The sequence below is a fragment of the Megascapheus bottae genome, chromosome 2 (genome assembly GCF_031878675.1).
Source record: "Megascapheus bottae isolate mThoBot1 chromosome 2, mThoBot2.hap1, whole genome shotgun sequence".
Taxonomy (NCBI): Eukaryota; Metazoa; Chordata; class Mammalia; order Rodentia; family Geomyidae; genus Megascapheus; species Megascapheus bottae.
Window position 1 is genome coordinate 49,288,230 of NC_143510.1, and position 24,507 is coordinate 49,312,736.

Consider the following 24,507-nt stretch of genomic DNA (forward strand, 5'->3'; position numbering starts at 1 on the left):
AAATATAGCATAGTTGCAGTGGATCTCAAAACTATTCCTCCTTTATTCTTCTTTTTCCCTTTTCCTTCTTACTTAGTTTCTTAGTTAGACTCTGTTCTATGTTTATCCATATGCACAATTATGTATTCAGGTGTAAATACATATGTTAATATCCATGAATATGTATGCCGTTTAGGTCTAGCTTTGTGGAAGGCTTTTTAATATGTACTTTCTTATAGCTAACTGCCAGAGCAGTCTTCCCAGTGGAGTGCTCCAGTGACAGAAGATCTTAAGAGCTGAAAGGGACACTGGTCTCTCTTAGGTCTGTGTCTTTGGGGGCTGAGTGGGGCTGAGTTCTTGCATGGACCCTGAGTTTGGGACTCTTTGAGAAGTCGACCTGATCCTAAATGTTCTCAACAGATGCCACAATAAAGGAGATTAATTATGTGCCCATTATTGGCAGAGGAAACCAGAGTGTGTGCTCAGCAGCCTGCATTAAAGAGAAGCTTGCCTGTCACCTCGAGCTTCCTTTGCTTTTAAAGATGAGTTATTGTGCATGCAGTAATTAAATCTTGCAAATGCAAGGTCATCAGGGCATCCCTGGCTGTGCTACCTGGTGCCTCATTTCCACGGAGTATCCAATGACCTCCTTTGCTCTTTGCCACACTCTCCTGGGTTTAGCTTCCTTTGATCCAGCCCTGGTCTACGTTATAGCAATTTAAGCCCAGCCACACTTCTCTGTAGAAGACAGAACTCAGTAGCTCATGTCATAGGCTCCCTTCCCAAGCCTCAGAATGGGTACACCAACTGTGATTATGTGACTAAGACTTGACTGTAAGACTGCATTTCTGCTCTATTTTTTCCTTTTTTGTTGTTGTTGTTGTTGCTGAGACGGTCTTGTACACACTAAAATCTTGTTCAACCACTGAATCACACCTGAGCATCCTTTTGGGGAATAATGGTGTTGGAAGACTCTTCCCTTGGAGTCTCCCAAGGGAGACTTACATTATAGGATTTAAATTAGATTCATGGAGTCACTTGCATGTTTCTGGCTTGGACCGAGATGGAGTAGGCCTTCGGTGCTATCACAGACAATGGAGATGTTAATAATCTATATTTGTCCACATGGAAAGTTAAGTGCATTAAAATCCAAAGAGATGGGACAGCTTCAGGTTGAGCTGTGTTCATGAACCTAAAGGGGATGGAATTGAAAGACTTGGTGTCTAGAACTCAGTGGGACCCCAAAATGCTAGCACTAATCTCTGATCCAGTTTCGAGAGCCATGCTCCCTGGTGGCTCCTTTATTTTTCTGGGGATTCAAGGGAGAGAGATGAGAGGAAGCATGAGACATTTCAGAAATAATCTGTCGGGCACTGGTGGCTCACGCCTGTAATCTTAGCCACTCAGGAGGCTGAGATCTAAGGATCTCGGTTTGAAGCTAGCCCAAGCAGACAAATCCATGTGACATGTGACTCTCTCTCTCTTCCATCAACTACCACAAAGCTGGAAATGAAGCTGTGGCTCAAATGATGCAGTGCCAGCCTTGAGCCAAAAAGCTAAGGGATAGCATCCTGGCCCTGAGTTCAAGCTCCAGTATGAACACACACACACACACACACACACACACACACACACACACACACACACACAGAAGAGGAAGCAGAGGAAAAGGAAGATAAGAAAAGGAGGAGGCTGTGTCTGGCTCCTGCTCCATTGCAGTACATTGGGCTCCATAGAGACAGCGCAGGAGCAAGTGAGAGCCGAACGGCATCAAGCAAGTGACTCTGAGCCTTGAGGAGGAAAAACTAATCATGGGCAAAAGAGATTCTAAGAAACCCAGGGGCAAAATGTCATCAGATGCCTTCTTTGTGCAAAGAAGAAGCAGCCAGATGCTTCCATCAACTTCTCAGAGTTTTCTAAGAAGTGATCAGAGAGGTGGAAGACTATGTCTGCTAAAGAGAGAGGGAAGTTTGAAGACATGGCCAAGGCAGAGAAGGCTCGTTATGAAAGAGAAATGCAAACCTAAATAGGAAACAAAAAAGAAGTTCAAGGATCCCAGTGCACCCAAGAGGCCTCCTTCAGCCTTCTTCTTGTTCTGCTCTGAATATCTCCCTAAAACCAAAAGGGAACATTCTGGCCTGTCTATTGATGATGTTGTTAAAAAAAAATAAATAAAAAAATAAAACTGGGAGAGGTGTGGAACAACACTGCTGCAGATGCCAAACACCCTTATGAGGTAGAGACTGCTGAGCTAAGGAAAAATACAAAAATGATATTGCTGCCTACCAAGCTAAAGGAAGGCCTGATACAGCAAAAAGGGGGGTTGTGAAGGCTGAAAAGAGCAAGAAAACGAAGGAAGAGGAGAAAGAGGAGGAAGATGAAGAGGATGATGATGAATAAGTTGGTTCTAGCACAGTTTTTCCTTGTCTATAAAGCATTTAACCCCCTGTACACAACTCATTGCTTTTAAAGAAAAAAAAATTGAAATATAAGATTATGTAAGATTTGTTTTTAAACTGTACAGTGTTTTTTTTGTATAGTTACCAAATGTGTCTTTAGATAACCCTGTCTTGGTAGTGTTTTCAATAGCCACTAACCTTGCCTGGTACAGTATGAGGGTTGTAAATTGGCATGGAAATTTAAAGCAGGTTCTTGTTAGTGCACAGCACAAATTAGTTATATATGGGGATGGTAGCTTTTTTCATCTTCATTTGTCTGTTGAAGCTTATACAAAATAATTGTTCCGTTAACTGAATACTAAATTGCAAAAAAAAAATAGTTGCAGCTGTTTTGTTGACATTTTTGAATGCTTATAAGTAAATACAAGTTTTTATTAGGAAAGGAAAAGAAAAATGAGGGGAGGAAAGAGACAGAGGAGGAGGAGAAAGCAAAGAGTGTCTCTCCCCTAAGAGGGCTGTTAGTGAAAGATGCTGGGAAGAGTAGCATTTGCCATTTTTTTTTTTTCTTGTCAGTCCTGGGGCTTGAACTCTGGGCCTGGATGCTGTTTCTAAACTTTTATGCTCAAGGCTAGTCTTTACCACTTGAGCCACAGCTCCACCGCTGGCTTTTTGTGGTTAACTGGAGGTAAGAGTCTTACAGACTTTCTGCCCTGGCTGCTTTGAGCTGCAATCCTCATATCTCAGCCTCCTGACTAGCTAGGATTATAGGTATGAGTCACCAGCACTTAGCTTTTTGTAGATACTGAAGTTTGAACTTAGGACCCCATACTTGCTCAACTTGTTCTTTATCACTAATGGCCTGGTTGGTCATTCCACTGAGTCCCTGGAACCAATTTGGGGCACAAATCACAAGTTACCTGAGTGTCTATCAGGAACTTGATTCACATTGTAGGGCCACCCTGCTCTTCTCTGCCCCTGCATGGACTACATGGAGAAGCTTCATACAAAGTTGCAGGGGCCTAGATGGAACCCTGTACCTCCTGTGAGTAAGTCTACAGCACTGGAGCCTGGGGCCAGGCCAGGTCTGGCTCCTTGGAGGAGATGGGACCCTAGTTGGGTCAGGGAAGAATGCGAGGAACAGAAGTGCCCAGATGAAAGAGATGAGGAGGATTTGGGCTGAGGGAATGGAGTAGGCAAAGACACCAAAAGAGGGAGGGCAAAGACACTAAAAGAGGGAGGGCAAAGACACTAAAAGAGGGAGGTCAAAGCACATGTAAAACTGGAAATCCCAAACCACTTTGGCAGAGAAATAGGAGATGGATGAGGGCTGGGGAAGGGGCTAGCTGAGGTCAGAAAGTGGACAAGGGGGAATGTGGGGGAGAATAGAGTGTCACGCTGAGCACTGAGTATGAACAGCAGAGAGAGCTGTGCTATGAGGGGGAACTCAGATGAGGGCACTACGTAAAAAGTGTGTGTGTGGCGGGGGGGGAGGGGGGAGAAGACACTTCATTATGAAACATCTTAACCATCAGGGTACCTATTCCTTAAACACATCTCATCCTCAAGTGTCCCCTGGATTCATCTCAGCTGCGGTACTTAAAATTTAAATGAAATGGTACACATAATCTCTTTGTGCCTCAGTTTCCTCTGTAACTAAAACTAGGTGATCACACCTGCCCAAGGAGAGTGAGGTATGTGAAAAGCAATACAATACCTGCTCTGTGGTAAATAAGCAAAACAAAGTAGTGGCTTTTACTTGTTTTATTTTATTATCTGTCATGGAATTTGAACTTAGGACCTGACGCTACCCCTGAGCATTTTTGCTCAAGGTCAGTGCTCTACCAGTTTAAGCCACAGCACCACTTCTGGATTTTCTGATTAAGGACTTTCTTGCTTGGGCTGGCTTTGAGCCCTGAGCCTTGGATCTCAGCCTCCTGAATAGCTAGGATTACAGGCATGAGCCACCAGTGCCCGGCTAACTCTTTTTAATCACTGTTGCTATTTTCTCTGCACTGTGTGTGAGTTAGCCTGAGCATCTGCATTTGGTGACCATCCAGAGCTCCCAACAGCTTTTGCTCTCCTTCCAGGTCTGGGGCTGTGTCCTCCTGCACATGAATGCTCTCCTGGCTGGGGACCTCCAGTCTAACCCCTGAATTCAAACACTGGTGGGCTGGCCAGGCTCAGAATTCATGTTGCAGGGTATCCAGTTCAACAGAGGCCATGGGAAGAGTAGGTCCATGGTTTTTGCCAAATTGAGTTGGATAGGAGGCAGGCAGTCTTGAAGGTATGGAGGTGGGTGTTTTGGAGACTCGGTTATTTGGAGCTTTCAGACCAGAGGTTAACACATGATTACCAAGTTCATGGGGCCTGCAGGAGGAAGAGCTGAATAAGTAACTGTTTTGTTTGTGCAGCTGTTTTTTCTAGGAGTGGATATATAACCTCCAGGCCATGTCAGGGGCTACATGTCCCAGATTATCTTGGATTTGAATTTGGACCTTATTAGGCTCTGCCGGAGCAAATACCTGGTAGCTTCTGTTTCTCAAAGCTGCCAGAATGCTTTTCCCAGTGTGGAGATAGCCATTTTTGTCTTTGGCCATAGATAGCCCAAACTGAACGACTGTCAGATTATGTGCTCAGCTGGAAGCCTCAAAGGGAACATAATAACCCAGCCTCCCTTCTACTCCTTACCTCACAAAAGACACTTCACAGGCTTTGGCTGAGCTCTCTGTCATCCATCTACCCATCCACTTTTCATCCTTCCTCTTCCCTCCTTTCTCTTCCCTCCTTTCTCCTCCATTCCATAACGATTTCTGGAAACTAACTCTGTTCCACTATTGTGTTAGATACCGGGGATACAAATCTGATAACACTTACCACATGACTCCATGGTTCACAATCACTGGTTCCCATTGTGAAGCCCACCTGGTGAGCCTAATAAGCTCAGGAAAATTCGTTTATTAAATCTTTCAGTATGTAACATCTGCTCAAGTTAGAGGACACTGAAACATGGCTAGGACTGTGGAGAGCAATGTTTCAGAGATCCTGGGAGATAGATATGACACATCAGGTTGTCTGTTACTAATAGGGCACTGAATACTTTTATTTGTTTCAAATCTCTTTCCTTTGTGCAGGACCCTGACCAAGAATGTGGTTATAACCAAGCAGGTGAGTGGTGAGCATGGGGGTTCTTGGTTTGGGAACTTGGCAGGTCCCATCCATGACAGACCATTTTCCCTCTGTCCCACCCCACTGGATCTATGGGGAAAGAATTTCTTAGACCTTCCTTGAGGGAAAAGGCTCAAAGATACAGAAGACTGCATCAAGGACAGGTACTTACAGCCTGCTGGAGTTGAAGAGAGAGTGAACTTCTCTGACCCTGTGACCTGCGGTGCAGGGCTGGGAATGAGAGTAGGGAAAGGGGAATCCCCTGGAAAATGATGAGTAAGGACCCAACAGTATTTTTGTGTTTCCAGGAAGTTAGCTGTGCCTATGTGAGCAAGGGAGTCCTGAGACTAATGCCCACAGCTTATGAAGATTAGCTTTCCTGAAGGCCTTGTATGAGCAGGTAAGCATTGTATTGGTTCTGGGACCTGAACTCAGGGCCTGGGCACTGTCTCTGAGATTTTTCTTGCTCAAGGCTAATGTTCCACCTCTTTTTGCTGGTTAATTGGAGATAAGTGTCTCAGAGACTTTCCTGTCTAGGCTGGCTTCAAATCACAATCTCAGATCTCTGCCTTCTGGGTAGCTAGGGTTTATAGTAGGCATGAGTCGCCAGTGCCCAACTGAGCTGTATGATCTTAATGAGTAAACAAGAACTGAGAATCATAGAAAAATGAAGTAGAAATTCTAGAATTGGAAATTATAATAATGAAAATTTTAATGAATGGACTTAAATAGTAGATTAAAGGTATCATAGATAGATGTTTTGAGAACTTGGGTTTATTTTACCTGTCTGGGTAGTCACAGTATTCCTTTTACGGGATAGTTCCTTTACCTGGCAAAAGTCCTATGACAAGTTGTCTAACCTGTTACCAGGGGGCCCTCACACAGAAAACCTGTTTGCAGTTGCCTTTGTGGCTTTTTGCCTGACTCAGGTCCAGTTTATCTATGCCTGACCATCACTTTGGTATGGTGAGCAGTCCCTGGTGTGTGTGAGTGTGTGTGTGTGTGTATGTGTGTGTGTGTGTGTGTGTGTGTGTGTGTGTACTCACTCAGCCTGGGAGCCTTCCCTGGTTCTTCTGACAAAACAACACAGTAGGAAATAAATTCTTTTTTTTTTTTGCTAGTCCTGGGGCTTGAACTCAAGGCCTGAGCACTTTCCTTGGGCATTTTCCTCAAGGATACAGCTCTGCCACTTGAGCTATAGCACCACTTCTGGCTTTTCTATGTATGTGGTATGAGGAATCGAACCCGGGTCTTCATGCATGCTAGGCAAGCACTCTACCACTAGGCCAAACTCCCAGCCCTAGTAGGAAATAAATTCTAAGATTTATTGATTTATTATGTACAGGCCTGACCAGACAGTAAGTAAGCAGTCCTCATTCTCTGGGTGTGTAAGATGGAAACAGAACTGGGGAGAGGGAAGGAATGGAGGTAGCCAGCAGTTGATGTAAGGGAGTGAGGTGTGGGTTGCTTTCTTACGTTAAATGCCCAAATGGTCCATTTAAAGGCAGTGATGGGAACCCAGTCTGAGAGATGTCACCAAGTTCCTGTCTTCCCCTAGGATGACTGTTTGGGGGAGGGGCTTTACTTGTAATGGCTTGGCAGCTACCATTGCTCTGTTGTTCCCATTACAATAGAGCCAGGATTCTTGAAGATAGATGCACAGAAGTTTTCCAGTTCAAAGAATGGAAAAAAATGAAGAAAAAATAGCACCTCAAAGACTTGTGAGGAAATTTTGATTAATCTAGCATATATGCAATTAAATGTTGCCATGGAAGCATAAAACTAGCGTGATTCTATTTGCATAGAGGTTGAAGTAGGCAAAACTAGACACTGGTTTGGAGATCTATGCATGATAAAACATAAAGGCAAGAGAATGGTTACTTGGAGTTGGGCAGGTTCAGAAATAGATGGTGCTGGGGTCAGCAAGGGATTGACCCCATGGAGCTTTGAAGTTACCACTGGGAACACAGTGTGTGTGTGTGTGTGTGTGTGTGTGTGTGTGTGTGTGTGTGTGTGTGTGTGTGTGTGTCTGTGTCTGTGTGTCTGTGTGTCTGTGTGTGTGTGTGTACATGTTTGCACCAATACTGGAGCATGAACTCAGGGCCTGAGGGCTGTCCTTTAGTTTTTTCACTCAAGGCTGTTGCTCTACCACTTGAACCAGCTTGTTTTTTGGATTTTTTGGGGGGGTGGGGCATGAGATGGTTTTGATCCCAGGTCTCTCTTAAGTAGAATTATAGGAACAAACCACTGGTTCCTGGCTAAAAAAAATACAATTTGCTATTGTTGTTCTTTCAATCATTTACTGTATACCATAGATACTGTTTTGCATGCATGAAAAATTTATAGAACAAAAAGCCAACGCAGATGGCAGCTTCTGTTTTCTAGTCCCTGCCCTCTCCTTTGTGTCAAAGCCTCACCTCAGCTTCCCTACTGACTCTGGGAAATGACCTCTCTAGCCCACTTTCCTGTTCTCCTGTCCATTACCCAGGGGGCTTTTCCTAAACAATCTCTCACAGTGAGCCGTTCTGCTCTAGCACATTCTGTGGCTTACCACTGTCCCACTCAAAGGCCAAAGTCTGGCCTGAAGAAACCTTTACCTTCCTCCTCTTGCCTTCACTTTCCTACTTCAGCCCATACCCTTCCATCTTCCCTTCTGGGCTCACAGTGTTGCTTTACCCCTTTCACTGCTCTCCAATTAGAATGCTACAGCTGTATTTAGGTGAGGTCACAAAGCCCCCAGAGAGGAGAGGCTTCAGAAGTGAGCATTCTAGGAGCATTTTGGGCTGGAGTTGGGCTTGGAGGCTACAGCTTCTTTCACCATGGTGAGACTTGGCCATCTGACACTGGTCACTCAGGGGTAAGGGGACTTACGCTCTATCCAGATCTGCTGGATGGATCTCTCCAGGATTCTACTCAGCCTCAGCTCTTGAGAAAGGGATGTTTGTGTGTTACCTGTAGAGATAGAAGGTCCACTGATACCATCTCATCCTTGAAGATAACAGTTGCCATTAGTGGCTTTGAGCTTGGAGATGGACTGGCATTGGATTCAGTCTGTGGGTTCTTACTCCCAACATGGATCAAGTGAAGGAAGTTTCTCCATATTCCTGGTGGTTTGGAGGTGGTGGGTGGTCAGGGTGGTACTTGGCTTTAAACTCAGGGCTTCTCACTTGCCTGACAGGTGCTCCACCACTTGAACTACACCCTAGCTCTTTTTTTCTTTCTGCTTTAATTATGTTTCAGCTAGGATCTTGCATTTTTTTTTTGTCCGGGACTGGCCTTGTACCTTCATCCTCTGACTTATCCACCTACATAGCTGGAATCACAGATACTGGCCATTGTGCTTGGCATGGGTTCTTGCTTTTTGCCCAGGTTGACCGCACACCATAATCTTTCCAATCTCTGTTTCCAGAGCAGATGAGATTATAGGTGCAAGCCACCATATGTAGCACCACTGGATTTTATTGAATGCTTTCTGTATAACTCCAGTCACCCCCTTAGAACTGATTCCACAGAGTCCAAGTGACCACTCCCTGGGTGAACTCAGTCCTAAAGATGCCCTTAGCAGATGGTTATCCAGTGTGTACAACGGCAGGCTCCCTTTTGGCTCAGCTGGACGAGTACATTACACCCTCACAATAACTCTTGGAGACAGGAAAGGTAACATTTCACACATAGGGAAAAGAATGCTCAGAGAAGTAAGATGACCTTCCTGGGACGGCAGGTAGCTGGGGTGGTCACTGAAGCTGCTTTGTCCTTTTCCTCCCTCCCTGCCCACTTCTCTACTCTATCTCTAGTGTGAGGAGATGAAGTCGACGATGCAGAAACACAGGCAGAGCCTGAGACACGGCAAGGAGGATCTGAACAGGCTTAACCAGGCCATCCAGCGGCTGACGGTGGAGACAGATGGGGCTAAGACTCAGGTGAGCTGTGGAAGACGGAGGCAGAGCAGTAGTGACAGGAGTTTTGAGCACACAGGAATATGTAGCTCTTGTGTATTTAAACCTAAGATTTTATGTAACAGTAAATTACATGCACATATGCTTGTTTGTGTTGTTGATATATGCATGGATTTTTTTTTTTTTTTTTTTTGCTGGTACTAGGGCTTGAACTCCGAATCTGGGCACCCTTTCCTTGTTTTTGAACTCAAGGCTGGTGCTCTACGATTTGAGCTATACCTCCACTTCTTCAGACTTTTTTTTTTTTTTTTTTTTTTTGCCAGTCCTGGGCTTGAGCTCAGGGCCTGAGCACTGTCCTTGGACTTTCTCAAGGCTAGAGCTCTACCACTTGAGCCTCAGCACCACTTCCGGCTTTTTTCTATGTATGTGGTACCGAGGAATCAAACCCGGGTCTTCATGCATGCTAGGCAAGCACTTTAACCACTAGGCCAAACTCCTGGCCCCACTTCTTCAGACTTTTTTGGCTAGTGGTTACTTAGAAATGAGTCACATGGACATTTTTGCCTGGGCTGGCTTTGAACTGTCATCCTCAGATCTCAGCCTTCTGAGTAGTTATGATTATAGGCATATACCACCACCACTGATTGATTGATTTAAGGTCTGGTTAATTTTGAGCCCTGTAGGCATTTGTATTGATGACTCTGGCTGCAGAAAAAGGGTTCTTTTTTTTTTTCCAGTCTTGGGCCTTGAACTCAGGACCTGAGCACTGTCCTTGGGCTTTCTCAAGGCTAGAGTTTTACCACTTGAGCCATAGCACCACTTCCAGCTTTTTTTTTTCTTTCTTTCTCTCTTTCTTTCTTTCTTTCTCTCTTTCTTTCCTTCTTTCTCTCTTTCTCTCTTTCTTTCTTTCCTTCCTTCTTTCTTTGTGGGTCATAGAGCTTGAACGTGGCCTGGGCCCTGTCCCTGACAGGGCTACTGACTTACCAAGGCCCACTTCCCATTTTCTAGAGGTTAATCAGAGATAAGAGTCTCAGGTCCTTTTGTGCCCAGGCTGGCTTTGTATCTTGATCCTCAGATCTCAGCCTCTTGAGTAGCTAGGATTACAGGCATGAGCCACCACACCTGGCTCTTCCAGCTTTTTTTCTGTGTGGTACTGAGAACTCTTCATGCTTGCTGGGCAAGCACTCTATCACTAGGCCAAACTCCTGGCCCTAGAAAGAGGATTCTTATGGAGAATTTCTTCCTTAGCATAACTACAGTCCCTAGAGACACTGTGGCTTGCTCCTCGCCTTCTCTTTCTGCTCTCACCCTTCCTTCCTTTCTGTCAATGCACTTATCTCAGTGTTAAGGGCCCATCCTGAGATGGGGAGCTCCTGTCTAGGAGTGATGACTTTGTTGAGAAAGACAACAAGGTTGGTTGAGTGTGGTCAAGTAGATAGGTGGGTCCATGGTGCTCACTGTCCCATCCACCATAGCTTCTCCAGTTGTCCACACAGCAGGCCTGCCTCACTGAAACAAATGTCTACTACTAATATTGTTCCTCAAGACCGCCCACTCTAGAGGCCTACAGTGGCGATTCTTCCTGCTTATTTCCATACGAAATACTAGCCCCATATGTACATTTGATAATTTCCCTAAACCTTGTTCATATGACAGGTGTCACCGTGCTAGAGACAAAACACTGTTCCTTAGACAATTCAGGTGGCAGAGAGCAGGTGGATTCATTCACCCTGAGGTCTACACACACACACACACACACACACACACACACACACACACACACACTTCAGGTCTACTCAATCCAGTTCCAAATCCTAGATCTTTCAGAGGAAGGAGCAAAGGCCAACAACATTCTTCTGTTCTTGGTCTTTCCTTCACGCCCAGCCCTGTGAACTAGAGAAAATCAAGGACCGGCTGGCTCTCCGGCAGGAGAGGGCTTCAGGCAGTGCTAAGGGCAAGCTGGCTTGGCTGGAGGCCGCCCTGCAGAAGGCCAAGCAAGACATGGCAAGACAGCTGCGCGAGTACCAGGAGTTGATGGTTGTCAAGCTGGGCCTGGACTTTGAGATTGCCACCTACCGCAAGCTGCTAGAGGGCGAGGAGAACAGGTGAGAGGTGGAAAGTGCTCTCGCTGACTGGGTGAGAAGTGTGGGGTAGCACACGGCCATCTTCTTCCTCAGTGGGAGGAACTACGTGTCCAAGTCCTCCTTCAGCCACATTTCTACCATCTTGCTGTCCTTGGAAGACAAAAAAGGTCTAACTGAAGCCAGGTGAGGTGGCTCATGCCTGTAATCCTAGCTACTCAGGGGGCTGAGATCTGAGGATCAAGGTTCAAAGCCAGCTCGGGCATAAAAGGACCTGATACTCTTATCTCCAATTGGGCCTTGGCTCAAAGGTAGGGTGGTAGCCTTGAGCTGAAGAGCTCAGGGACAGGGCCCAGGCTGAGTTCAAGCTCCATGACCCATAAAAAATAATAAATAAAAATAAAAAATAAAAAAAGGTCTAATTGATGAGGACCCAGGGTAGGGAGAGTCAAGTCACTCATCCCCAGTTTCAGATGGGATGGAGTTGTCCTTTGTGACAGCACAGGAAACAAGGTCTGGACAATGGGAATAAGGTCTCCCGATGAGACGTGGGGTCTCAAGGCCTGGAGAAGCCACTGTGTTTGAATTTTCCCTGTAGACAATGGTGAGAATCGAAGAGCTACCAGCGAGCTGGGTACACCAGGGTGGGGAGGAGAGGGCTGGATGGCCACTCACGGTGGGCACATTGCATTTGTTATCTCCTTTAGATATTCTCAAGGGAGCAACCCTTCATCCTATGTTACAGATGAGGAAACTAAGTCACCAGGTAGATAAGCTAACACTTCAAGGACACATGAATAGAAAGTACTGGGGTGAGGGTGGACAATATTCTTCAGTTAATTGAGCCATCTCTCTCCTATAGTGCCCTGTCTTTTCTTCACCTCCCCAGTTGAAGTTAGACCAATGAAAGGATGATAGCTCTTTTGCTTTCAAAAAGCCAACACTCAGGAAAAGGATTTGGAGATGGAGAAAGGGGGAATAAAAAAATGCCAGTAAGCCAGGTGCTGGTGGCTCTCTTCTGTAATCATAGCTACAAGAGAGGCTGAGGTCTAAGAATCACTGTTCAAACCAGCCCAATTAGAAAAGTCCAAGGAACGACCAAAAAGCCAGAAGTGGAGGTGCAGCTCAAGTAGCAGGGTGTCAGCCTTCAGTGAAAAAGCTCAGGGACAGTGCCCAGGCCTTGAATTCAAGCCCAGTATTGGTGCAGGCAAGTGCACGAAACACACACACACACACACACACACACACACAGTCAACAAAAATGAGGCCTTTGACTTAAAGCAGAAGAACCACTGAGTTTAAAGCTCTGAAAAGAGTTTAACTCAAAACAAAGAAAACACAAAACAAGCAAAACAAACAAACAAAACCCCCCGGGGAATCACGAAGACTCTTGAGTGTCTTACAAAATGCAAAACACCAAACCTAGTAGGCAGATTTACTCGCTTGCTTGCTTCTTCTCCCAGCAGGCTCGGTCGGGGATTTGAGTCAGGGAATGTGGGTAAGTACTATGGGCACAATTTGAGTAGAAGTGCGATTTTTATCTCATCGCTTCTCCTTCCTCCCCACCCCCCAGGAATCCTCCTGAGAAGGGAGAAGTGTGTCTGTGTTTGCTGGCTTTGTGCTGCTTGCTTGGTGGAGTTGGGGTGTGAGATGTAGGGTACAGGGTGTTTTTCTGTCCTTGGGCATGTGTGTGTGTGTGTGTGTGTGTGTGTGTGTGATGATCACTTTAAAGGCGTATGTCTCAAGGTGGGGAGTGTCTGTGGATCTGTCCCCTGCACTTTGCCATTTTTGGGTGGGGCTGAGGTGGGTCGGAGGAAAGCCCACCCCATTCTTTGCCTAGGTTTGGACAGCCCTCCAGCAAGCCAGCCCGGCTCAGCCTCGGGTCCCACCCACCTGCTGGCGCCCACAGCGGGCTCCAGCGCCCTGACCACGAGCTCCCCTAGCGGCGGCTGCGCGCTCAGCGGCTGCCCGGGCTGTGTGGAGGGCTTAGGCTGCAGTGGATTTCAGGGATGCTGAACTCCTCGTGGAGCTCTGGAGATGACTGAAGAACCCCGATTCCGTCCCAAAGACTTGTTCTTCCTGTCTCACCCGCCCTCTGCACCCCTGTACCGACCCTCATCTTACCACCACACCTCTCCCTCGTGCTCCCACCGCTGTGCGGAGGTAGCTGAGGCCCCCCGCCAGCGCCCGGCCCCTTTGCGCGTCCCCACTCCTCCTTTCCAGGGACCCCTCCCTTGCAATAAAGAGTTCTATCTACACTAACCGAGCTGCCAGACTCTTTGAAACTAACTTCAGGCCAGCGCAGCAGAGACCAGGGTGGCCTCACTGGGGGACAAACAAGGAAGCAGTAACGGGGAAAGGTCTCCAGGGATGTGTTGGGTCCCTGTGCCTTAAGATTTTTGGTGACCTGTTATTGTAGAACTAGGACTTTTAGGAGAGGAGAATGACGGCCTGGGCTCTCCAGTCAGCTCTTTTGGCAGATTACCAAGAACCATATTCACTCATCCACAATAATAATACCAATAATAATAATTTGATATAATACATTATAATAATAAAATAAATATTTTTGTGTGTTCTTCCTGGAATTTGAACTCAAGGCCTAAGCCTTGAGTTGTTTCTGCCCAAGGCTAGAGTTCTATCGCTTAGCCACAGCTTCACTTCGAGCTTTATTTTTTTGGGGGTGGGGGTGTGATTAATTGAAGATGAGAGTCTCCAATGGAGAGGACTCTACTGTGCTGGACTGGCTTTGAACCATAACCTTCAGATCTCAGACTTCTGAGTTACTACGACTACTGGCATGAGCTACCAGTATTTGGCTATTGCTATTATTATAAATAAGAAGAACACATTATGTATGTATGTATTGTTATACATAATACTTTGTTATTATTGTTAATAATAAATATAACAATACTGTTGTGCTGAGGTTTGAACTCAGGGCTTCATGATTTCTAGGAAGGTGCTCCACTGTTGAGTCACATCCCCTGCCCTCTCTGTTATTATTTATTTAACATGCTCACATTTCCCCTCCCCCCCAAGCAGACCTGGACTTTGATCTTATTTTACTCTCCTGCTTAGGATGGCAAATGCTTCCCATTGAGCCTAGCTATTGATTGAGATGGGGCCTTGTGAACTTTTTTTGCCCAGATTGGCCTAAACCTCAATCTTCCTGATCTCTGCCTCCCGAGTAGCTAGGATTCCAGGTGTGAGCCACCAGCAGCCAGCTCCAAATACTTCTAGACTGGCATCCGAGGCTCCTACCTAGGATGCAATTCTTGGTACAAGAGAAAAGGACGCGCAGTGAGTAAGAGACTGTAAACCGGCTCTTTGGAGATGACTTCCTGTGTATGGGGGCCAAGTGAGGGTGACCACAACCAAGGAAACAGATCAGAAAGATGAGAATACCCAGGCGAAGCTCTGGACCTACTCCTCTTGCAAGTTGGATCAAGTTTTCATAAGGAAATGGGACTTTGGGACAGAGGGTTAGGACAGGATAGGTGGTGTGGCTCTTCCCTTGTCATGCAAACTGGAGAGCTCCTGGAGCTGACATTCTTTTCTGTTGCAGCATGGATTACGTCAGTCATCAGTGTGTTTTGGGAACAATAGTTCCTGCTTTCTGTGTCTCTGGGTGGGGCTAATTAGCGTCATGAGCCAAAGGCCCTGGCTTTACCTTTTAAGGCACTCTAGTGCCAGAGTGTCTACTGTGTTTTCCTCTTCCCCTGCCTGGAGAACAGGTATCCAAAAGGCCCCTTTCCTGAGTAAACAGAACAGTCTCATGCAAAAGGAATGGGACTGACACCTCACTGGCTGGGAATCATCTACCTGAAGAAGGGGTTGGGCACACATCCTGCTGGGCCCCTGTCAGCCCCACAGGATCAGCACTGACCTCCACCAGTGGTACAGATGTTTTGGTCACCATTCCCAGTATTTGGCAGCTGTCTTAAAGCAGAGCTGCCCTAAAGCAGAGCTGCCCCTTCTGCCAGTTTCTGGAGTCCAGCTCTGTGTTCCATGCCAGATGATGAAATTCTATGTTTTTCAAGCCCAGTTTTCCCAGCTCCTTATCTGTTAGCCAAAAGCCTTCCAGAGTGTCACTGGGACTGACAGGATTTATGGCGGGATTTCTGCAGCTGCATCAACCACATCATGGAGGTCTGGCTGCCTGTGGGTTCTCTTTCCCAACCCCAAGCCTAGGCCTGCTGGGTGTCATTCCAGAGTATCTCAAGGGGTTGGGGATTAGGTTGGAGCCTCTTTCTGTGTCAGGGAGCTGTGGGTCACTGGCACTTTTGTGGTTTGGGAACCTATTCTTTTGAGAAGTTCCCCAGAGCCACAGGCCACATTCTAGACTGGGGGAGGGTGGAAGAGGCTTGGTGCTTTGTGGATCACTCACAAATCCTTGCCAGCAGAGGCAACTTTAACTTAGTTCAGTCACAAAGGATTGTCCACAAGGGGTCAGCCTTCTCTTGGCTCCAGTGCCTGTCACATCAAATCACTTCTTAGCGCTTACACTTGCCAGGTGCTGACTTGGCTGTGCTGGCTTCTTTAAAAATAATTTTGTTGTTACTATCAACGTAATGTACAAAGAGGCTACCACTTCACAAGTCATATAATGAATACAGTTTTTTTTTGACAATGTTATACTTTCCTTTATTCCTTCCTCTCCCGCCCCCCACCCAATGGACTAGCTTCTTGAGCTGAGCCTCACAAGAACAGTGACCATCTCCTTTTTCTTCAGTCAATCACACAGGCATGTAAATGAGTTGAGGCTTTCTGGTTGATGTGCCAACAATGCATTGGGCCTCCCCCAACCCCAATTGTTAGCAGGTCTTACACTAAAAAAAAAAATGCCTCAGAAATCTCTATCTTTGTATGTATGCATGTATATATGTATATGTTTCTATCTATCAATCTGTTAATCATCTATCTATCTATCTATCTATCTATCTATCTATCTATCTATCTGTCATGGCCCTGGGAGTTCAAACCCATGCATACAAAGCATATAGTCACTAAACTACATCCCAGGACTTTGAGGCATTTTAAACACTTTTAAAGAAACTCATACAAAGCCTAAGATCAGCTGACTCCCCCTGTCCCAGCTAGAGCTAGAGTAATCGAAAGCAGGATAAATAGGGAGGGAAGCCTGAAGGTTAGAGCCACAAGGACTCTGAAACCACAGGGTTCCTCCCCAAAGTGACAGTCAGTAGCACTGATCCACGACCACTTCCACTTAACTGTGACTCTTTTGTTACCAGCACAGATGGGTACACTCAGGTATCCATAAACCCTCCCTCTTCAGAAAACTTGCACATATACACACACTTCACATGTATAGAACCCTTACAATCACATATGCCTAGTCTCTTGCATAGCTGAAAAGTGTGTGTGTGTGTGTGTGTGTGTGTGTGTGTGTGTGTGTCGGGATGCAGTCTGACGGCTCTGTTTGTACACAACTACTGTGGACAGGGAGCCAGGAAGACTGCAGAAGCATACAGACAGCATGGGACTTGCTCTCCTAAAGAATGGTACAGACTTCAGATCCAGGCCTCAGTGACTCCTGCCTGTCATCTCAGCTACTCAGAAGGCTGAGATCTGAGGATTCTGGTTCAAAGTTAGCTCAGGCAGGAAAGTCCATGAGACGCATATCTCCAACTAACCAGAAAAAAGCTGGACTCAGAAGTATGCAAGGACCTGAGTTCAAGCCACAGGAGGATGAAAAAGTAACATCATAATACTTGGTGGTAAGGGACCTTTGCGTTTTATTAGAGAATATCATGAAGTCTAGAGAGGGGAGGTGATTTGTAGAAAGTTACGCAGTGAGGGTCTCCATTTTCAGCCTTGCTCTTCTGACTGAACTTTTTTTTAAATTGGATTGAGAAACATGAGGGAGGTGGTTAAGGGCTGTGGAGCTAGAGTGAGGAGGAGAAGAAAGAGAGTCACAGCTCAGACAAGCCAGGTAGGTGCCAGTGTCTCATGCATGTAATCCCAGGTACCCAAGAGGCTGAGATCTGAGGATCACAGTCTCAAGCCAGCTCTGGCAGGAAAGTACTTGAGACTTATCTCCAATAAACTATGAAGAAAAAGCTGGAAGTGGCACTGTGGCTCAAGTCATAGAGTTCTAGCCTTGAGCACAAAGAGGTTCAGGGATGGCACCTAGAACCTGAGTTTAAGCCCCAGGACAAGCAAAAGGAAAACAAAAAACTTCAGAGATGATGAGGCTGTGATGAGACAGCAGGTCACAGAGTCCCTGCTGTGGTGGTGACATAGATCAGAGAACAGTGAGACACACAGGGAGGGACCAACTGGCAGAGAGGGGAGTCCCTTGGTTCTGGAACTATAGCTAGCTTCTGAACCAAGGCAGCATGGAGGGATGCGTGGGCCTTAGGACTAGACTCCTGACACAGGCCCTGCTTCTTGGAGCGGGGTAGTGCAACGCACAGAACACGCACACATTCTGTGACTCTGCAGGGCTCTGTCCTACTCAAATCCCATCACACACAGTCAGAGACCATGGCTTGAGTCCTCTGAGAAGGAAGAGGCTGTGGCTTCAGGACACTCTTATAGCTTCCAGTATTTCTGAATCATACTATTATTGTTTTGGCTGCCCTGAATCTGGAATTTTAGACATTCGACAGCGATAGAGATCTCTGTTTCAGAATTCACCTTGATCCTTATTGCAGGTGAGCTACCCCCATCCTACTCGTGAGACTCTCATCTGCGTCCTGTGTATTCTTCCCTGTATGCCGGGGGAGGGAGGAGGGCTCTACAGCCTTGCTGACACAGATACCTTTCTCTTCTTGCAATTTCTGATCAGAGCTATGAGTAGAGTTAGAGCTGGCCAGGGCCGTGAGCTTTAGAGATGCACATCCCACTTTACATTCTGCAAAAGTGCAATGAGTGTGAATGATTAATATTCAGCCTACATTACCCATGGGTGATATTGCTGAGATAGGGGATTTTTATCCTCTGGCATTTTTTGTCTCACCATTTTCACCTAGGAAGTAGCAAAGCAGTTTGGATCTGGAGTTCAACATCTTGCGGTGTGCTATTTCTGTCTTTGATGCAATGTTTCACTTCTGACAGATCTCCAAAACCTCAAAGGGACTCCATTAAAAAAAAATGCAACCTATCAAAGGCTTTTGCAAACTTTATGGCATGTTCCTCCATTCACTCTGAAGAATTCTAGTAAATTACTCAGGCTGAGACTTGTGCACCACAGCCATGAGTGATGTTTCCTTAAGCTTTCAGTAATTAGGAAATCTCACACTCATTATCTATCTGTTTACAGATGTGCTAGTGCTGTTTCATGGGAGGTCAGGATAGCAGCAGAAGGAATGCAAGAGGTACTGGCAGCTAAATCCCTGAATGGAAGTAGAGGCCGGCCTTAGATGTAGTTATTCACCTACAGGATGTTGAGATTTCATGCCTAAAATTACATCATGTCGAGTAACATGATCTGGAGCCCCCTGTTTCTTTCTCATGGGACTTTGAGGAAGCCCATGAATCCTGACTGTACCCCATCCCATCCTCCAAGAAAGTTCACAGACATGCAGACAAGACAGCAGTGGCTACATTGATTTATTGGAAACACAAAGCAAGATAGAGACTGGATTATAGAGGGTGAGGGAGGGACTGGGCAAGGGGGTGAGGTGAGGAGAGGCTGAGGCTCTAGACCTATAGCAGCCCAGGATTCAGTCCTCCCCAGCCCTGGGCCCCCTTCTTATGTCTCCAAGATTTCTGGAGAAGCCCATCCCCATGCTGACTAGGCATCAAAGCCAGACATCAGGGACCATGGAGAGATCCAAGATGGGGTAGAGAGCGGGAGGGACCATTGAGAGTGCGAAAGTAGTCGAAGTCATGCTCCAGGCCCCAGGACTGAATGGAAAGGGCTAGTTGCACAGGATCGATTGATGCGCAGCTGAGGGTCCTGGGTGTGGATCTGCCCAATCTAACATTTCTTGGAGCTGCTTCCAGAGGAGCCGCCACGGTGGGAAGCCCCAGACCCACGGGGTGGGCACGAGCCAGTGCTCGCCCTCGGCTTCCCACTGCTTGGGGCACTGCGCGCACTGCCTGTCGCTGGCCGGGAGCTGGACATGCTGAGGTCACCAGACACGACCCCGCCCCGGGAGCTGCTGACACCTGTGGGCAACCAGAGACGGAGTCAGCATTGGGGATTTGGAGGAAGTGGTCCCCATTTCCTGAAACCTATGCGCCCTGGGGATTAAAACCAGCCATCAGAAGGATGCCAGTGGTTCACTCCTATGATCCTTGCTACTCAGGAAGCTGAGATTGAGTGAGTGTGGTTCAAAGCCAGCTTCAGAAGGAAATTAGGACCCTATTCTCCCTTTAATCACCAACAAAACAAAACGAACCCCCCACCCCGAAATCCAGCTCATCTTTTCAGTGAACCATCAGTGGTTCATCGATTGCCAAAGCAGTGATTTTTCGAGCTGTCTGCCCCAAATCTGTCTGGCTGTGCCATTTTAGACTCAGCTCACTGAAAGGAATCCTCCCATCCCACTTCTCTGCCTTCCTTTCAGATAGGAACTAAGTATTTCTCATTGCCCAGATACTCACAGACATTCACAGATCCAACACCTTCACACAGCCTGAGAATGGATGAAGAAGAAAGACAGAAAGAGAGAGAGAGACAGAGAGGGAGAGAGAAACAGACACAGAGAATTAGTGACACAATAACAAAGGACTATTCCAAAAGTCTTCAGGTAAAGCTAATAATTGTCACAGAACTGGGAATCCATTAGCTAGAGAACATGCTACCTACCATAAATAACAGTTTCCCAAAGCAATACGCAACAGGTTTTACCTGTAAACCCTGACAAGAGTATGGTGGAGTTTCTGCAAAAAAATAGAAGGGGTGGTTCTGACCCAACCTAGGCAAGGACTCACCTGTGCTCCTCGCCCTCCAGCAGGCGCCTGTAGGTGGCGATCTCGATGTCCAGGCCCAGCTTGGAGTTCATCACCTCCTGGTACTCCTTCAGCAGGCAGGCCATGTCCTGCTTGGCCTTCTGCAGGGCGCCCTCCAGCTCGGCCAGCTTGGAGCGGGCATCATTGAGAGCTGCCTCACCCTGTTGTTGAGACTGGGACACAGCAGCCTCCAGCTTGGTGTTCTGGAGACCAAGGAGAGAACCAAGTGGTTCATGAGAGTTGGGTCACTCTGTCTTCCCTGAGAAAGACCCAGTCTCCGCAGGAAGGGGAAACTAACCCTGCAAAGATCTCATGGGAGACTGAATGACACGATTTAATTATGGACCATGCTGGCTATGTGACAAGGCCAGCATCCCATCTCCTCTGGTCTTGGGCACAGCGGCCCCATACCTGGGACTTGGCATTCTCAATCTCAGCCGTCAGCCTCTGGATGGTGCGGTTCAGCTCATTCATTTCCTCCTTGGTGCGGCGCAGGGTCTCCCCATGACGCATCACGGTGGCCTTCATCTCCTCGCACTGGGGAGGACACGGGAGCCCATGAGGTTCAGGGTGGACAGTGCTCAGCCTGTGCCACCAGACACACATGGCAGCCCTGGCCTGAACCCGCCTGAGAGTTGTCCACTCCCGCCCCAGCCCACCTCTTCTACTGGGCACTTGCTCCCTCTCACTGTCTGGAGGGAGGCTTCCTGGACCAGTTACCTTGCTGCGGTACCAGGACTCAGCCTCAGCCCTGCTGCGGGTGGCGATGTCATCATACTGAGCCTTGATCTCGGCCAAAATGGAGTCCATGTTGAGTTCCCGGCTGTTGTCCATCTTGACGATGACTGAGGTGTCTGAGATGTGGGCATGGAGGACGCGGATCTCCTGCAGGAGGCCAGGGTAAGGGATGGCAGAGCTTTTGGAGGATGCGTCTCTACCTAGCACACTTCAGTGCAACTGGCCAGTCACCCTGGCCCCAATCCCTGCCACTTCATACAACCCCGTGACCAGAATCCACTGCCCAAACCCCTTCCCACACTCCAGACCACCCCACCCTTACCTCCTCATACAGTCTCCTCAGGAAGTCGATCTCCTGAATCAGTGCCTCTGAGTTGGCCTCCAGGTCAGACTTGCGCAGGTAGGCAGAGTCCACATCCTGGGAAGAGGGGTCCAAGAGTCAGTCTCAAGGGCACTTGCTGGTGAGACCTCAAAATTGTGTCTCTTCTCACCCCTTCCATTCCAGCCCAGGGCTGAAGGGACCCAAGCTCCTGGGTTAGATCACAGGCAGAGAGGGCTCCCAGAAGCCATCTCTCCATTACCTTCCTGCCATGCCCCAGACAGACTCCAGCCTGTAAGGACAAACTCTCCTCACCCTCATAGACACTAGAAGGCTTTCAGGTGACTCCTTGAAATGGCTTACCCTCTGTCTTCTTGTCTGTACTCTCCTTGTCTAGAGAGCATGCCCACACAACTCCCAGAAGATCAGCTCACCCTGTGCTAAACCCAGCAGCCAAGGTCAAGTCCATCTGGCCTAGATCTGCCCATGTTCTCTTGAACATGGCATTTGGCCCTGGCTTCTAGTCAGTTATACACATAACAGGGTCAGACACTGACCCTCAAGTCACAGAAGGCACCAGTTCCATGGGACAAAAGGCCAAACCACAGCCTCTAAGTAGAGGTTAGAAGAAGACAAGCAGGGCTCAAGGCGGGTATCTCCTCCCCAAGGGCAGGCATCACTGGACATCCCAGAGCCCTGGCTGCTACACAGAGTGCCATCAGGATGGGCAAAGCTCCCCACCCTGAGGCTGAGCACGGGGGCTCCCAGGAAGAGCTGCCCAGGGACCCCTCCCGCTCTGTCATCCCCTGCTACTTGCCTTCTTCAGAGCCACGAACTCATTCTCAGCTGTGGCCCTCAGGGAAACTTCCTCTTCATACCTGAGATGAGAGGGGGGTGTTGTCAGAGAAGGCCAGGCTCCCCTGAGCTCACTTTGTGGCTGGTGGGATAGAGCAGGGCTTCCCTGTGCACTTTGCCCAGCAGGTGGAGGGCTCATGTGGCTGCCCTAGGCTCTTTGCCAAGGCTGCTGTGAGGTCACCTCAGAGGCAGATGAGGAATCCTGATCCCCTGTCGAGGAGCAGCCATTGCAGCCCCTGGGGCTGTGTAGCACCAGCCTCCCCTCACCTAGATGCCAGTCCCAGGTTCAGTGTGGGGACCCAGAGGCCTCAGGACTGACCACTCAAAGGGCTGTGACCCCCGGAGCCTGAAACCTGCTGTTCTTCATCCCCGGGGATGATTTCTTATCACATTAACTAATCTTGCTCTACCACCCTCATTTAACCTCACTGGGGAAGTGGATGTGGTCAGGGCTGTGGGTATGGGAGCCTGAGGTTCAGCAAGGGAACAAGGAAGCTGTGGAGTTTGCTTCCCCGGAGAGCAGGGCCTCTGTCCCATGTGGCAAGACTGAGACCAGAATGTCCTGAGCCCCTCAGCCTGGTGCAAGCAGTGGTTGGGCCTTGATTGCCACAGAATCACGGATCCTGGAGCTCACAGGGCCTGGCTGGACCCCCACACAGCCTCCCTCCTGCTCTCCTTGTCTGTGCCAGGTTTGAAGGTAAACCACACTCACTTCTTCTTGTAGCCCTCCATCACCTCCTGCACATTGTTGAGCTCTGCGGCCAGCCTCCCACTGTCGGCCTCCACAGCCTCAGCCTCCCTCTTCAGGGTCTGGATGTAGCCCTCGAACAGAGGCTCCAGGTTGCTCTCGCAGCACTTGCGGTTCTGGTAGAACTGCCACTTGGTCTCCAGCAGCTTGTTCTGCTGCTCCAGGAAGCGCACCTGCCATTCAAGCATGGGGAACAGAAGGTGAGGGATTGCTGCAGGACCCCCTCTGAGGACAGGGAGCAGTTAGGCACAGGTGAATGTAGGAGGATGTCTCCACTTTCTGTCCCTCATTGGTGCCTGCTTTCCCACTGGAACAGGACTAGAAGAGGGCAGTGCCCTGTCTCAGGTGAGCTGAATCCTAAAGTATGAAGTGTCAGAGACTCCTGCAGGAGGAGATGTCGTGTGCCATTCAGGCAGCTCAGCTCTCCAGGCCTTTCCCCTGCCTCTGGCCAGCAGGTACCCATCCCTTTTGACGCTCTCAGCTCTCAGCCAGGGACCTCTCAGCTCTCAGAAGCTGTGAGTGATTCTCCTGGCAATTCCTCAGTCTAGCTAAGGAAACCTAACTCCAAAATATTCTGTCCATTCCTGTATCTCATATTCCTGTCTCTGAACAATCTTGTGAGTCTGAATTTTAGGATATATGTGTGAGAGAGTACTTTCAGCTCCTGCTTGGATCAAGTCTCTTAATGAAGTAGAGGTATTTCTGCCTCTGATGGTCCATCGGAGTTCAGGCCTAGCTGTGCAGACAGGTGGGGCTCAGGTGTGGCCCGCTCCAGGACACCCACCTTGTCGATGAAGGCTGCAAACCTGCTGTTGAGACCCTTGATCTGCTCCTTCTCCTCATGCTTCACACTCTGAGCTTTGGGGTCGATCTGCAGGTTGAGGGGCGTCAGGAGGCTCTCGTTGACAGACACGGTGGTGATGCTTGGGGGGCTGGGCCTGCAGACTCCCCCTGAGCGGTAGCCAAAGCTGCGTCCATTGGAGCTGGAGCTGGAGCGGGAGCCCCCGCAGACGCTGCGGCTGCTGAGGCCGCGGTAGCAGGAGATGCCTTTGTAGGGGGCAGCAGTGATGCAGCAGCGGCCTTGCTGGGGCCCACTGGCCGAAGCGCAGCTAAAGGTGCGTCCCCCGAATCCGGATCCACAGGTCATGGTTCTTCTGAGAGAGTGGGCTGTACTGGTGAAGATGTGTGATCTGGAACGTGGTAGAAACTCCAGTGTGCTCTCTGGGCCTTCTTGGCCCTATTTATGCTCCCATTTTGCTGGTCTGGCTGTGGAGATGGGCTGGGACAGTGGAGGTTTATGGGCTTGGGCGGTTAGCCCTGGCCAGCCTTTCTGAGGACTGTGCTTTAATGGAGGATTGGCTCACACTTTCCTTTGCTCAAGCAAGCTCATTTTTGGGCCCTG

The 24,507-nt window shown here is 48.2% G+C and overlaps 2 protein-coding genes and 1 pseudogene across 4 annotated transcripts; 2 read left to right on the forward strand and 1 right to left on the reverse strand.

The window, feature by feature from the left end:
- Positions 1-1,388: 1,388 nt before the first annotated feature.
- On the forward strand, positions 1,389-2,418 carry LOC150066866 (high mobility group protein B1 pseudogene; annotated as a pseudogene).
- Positions 2,419-5,689: 3,271 nt separating this feature from the next.
- On the forward strand, positions 5,690-13,767 carry LOC150066867 (keratin, type II cuticular Hb3-like). 3 transcript variants are annotated; one of them, XM_090355995.1, is made up of 6 exons: positions 5,690-5,707; positions 5,852-5,943; positions 9,338-9,463; positions 11,324-11,544; positions 12,984-13,018; positions 13,361-13,767. In XM_090355995.1, exons 3-6 carry the CDS (start codon positions 9,347-9,349, stop codon positions 13,534-13,536), a joined length of 549 nt encoding a protein of 182 aa, XP_090212121.1. In that variant the 5' UTR covers positions 5,690-5,707; positions 5,852-5,943; positions 9,338-9,346; the 3' UTR covers positions 13,537-13,767. The 3 variants fall into 3 exon arrangements, with proteins under 3 accessions (XP_090212121.1, XP_090212104.1, XP_090212112.1); XM_090355978.1 differs by lacking the exons at positions 5,690-5,707; positions 5,852-5,943 and adding an exon at positions 8,284-8,365; XM_090355986.1 differs by lacking the exons at positions 5,690-5,707; positions 5,852-5,943 and adding an exon at positions 8,284-8,365 and having other exon boundaries at positions 12,987-13,018.
- A 5,326-nt stretch (positions 13,768-19,093) lies between these two features.
- Positions 19,094-24,252, reverse strand: LOC150066868 (keratin, type II cuticular Hb1-like). The gene is made up of 9 exons (XM_090356008.1): positions 23,890-24,252; positions 23,070-23,278; positions 22,320-22,380; positions 21,506-21,601; positions 21,166-21,330; positions 20,857-20,982; positions 20,428-20,648; positions 20,098-20,129; positions 19,094-19,659 (listed from the first exon to the last, which is right to left on the reverse strand). The coding sequence occupies exons 1-9, from the start codon at positions 24,250-24,252 to the stop codon at positions 19,469-19,471; spliced, it is 1,464 nt and encodes a 487-aa protein (XP_090212134.1). The 3' UTR covers positions 19,094-19,468.
- Positions 24,253-24,507: the final 255 nt, after the last annotated feature.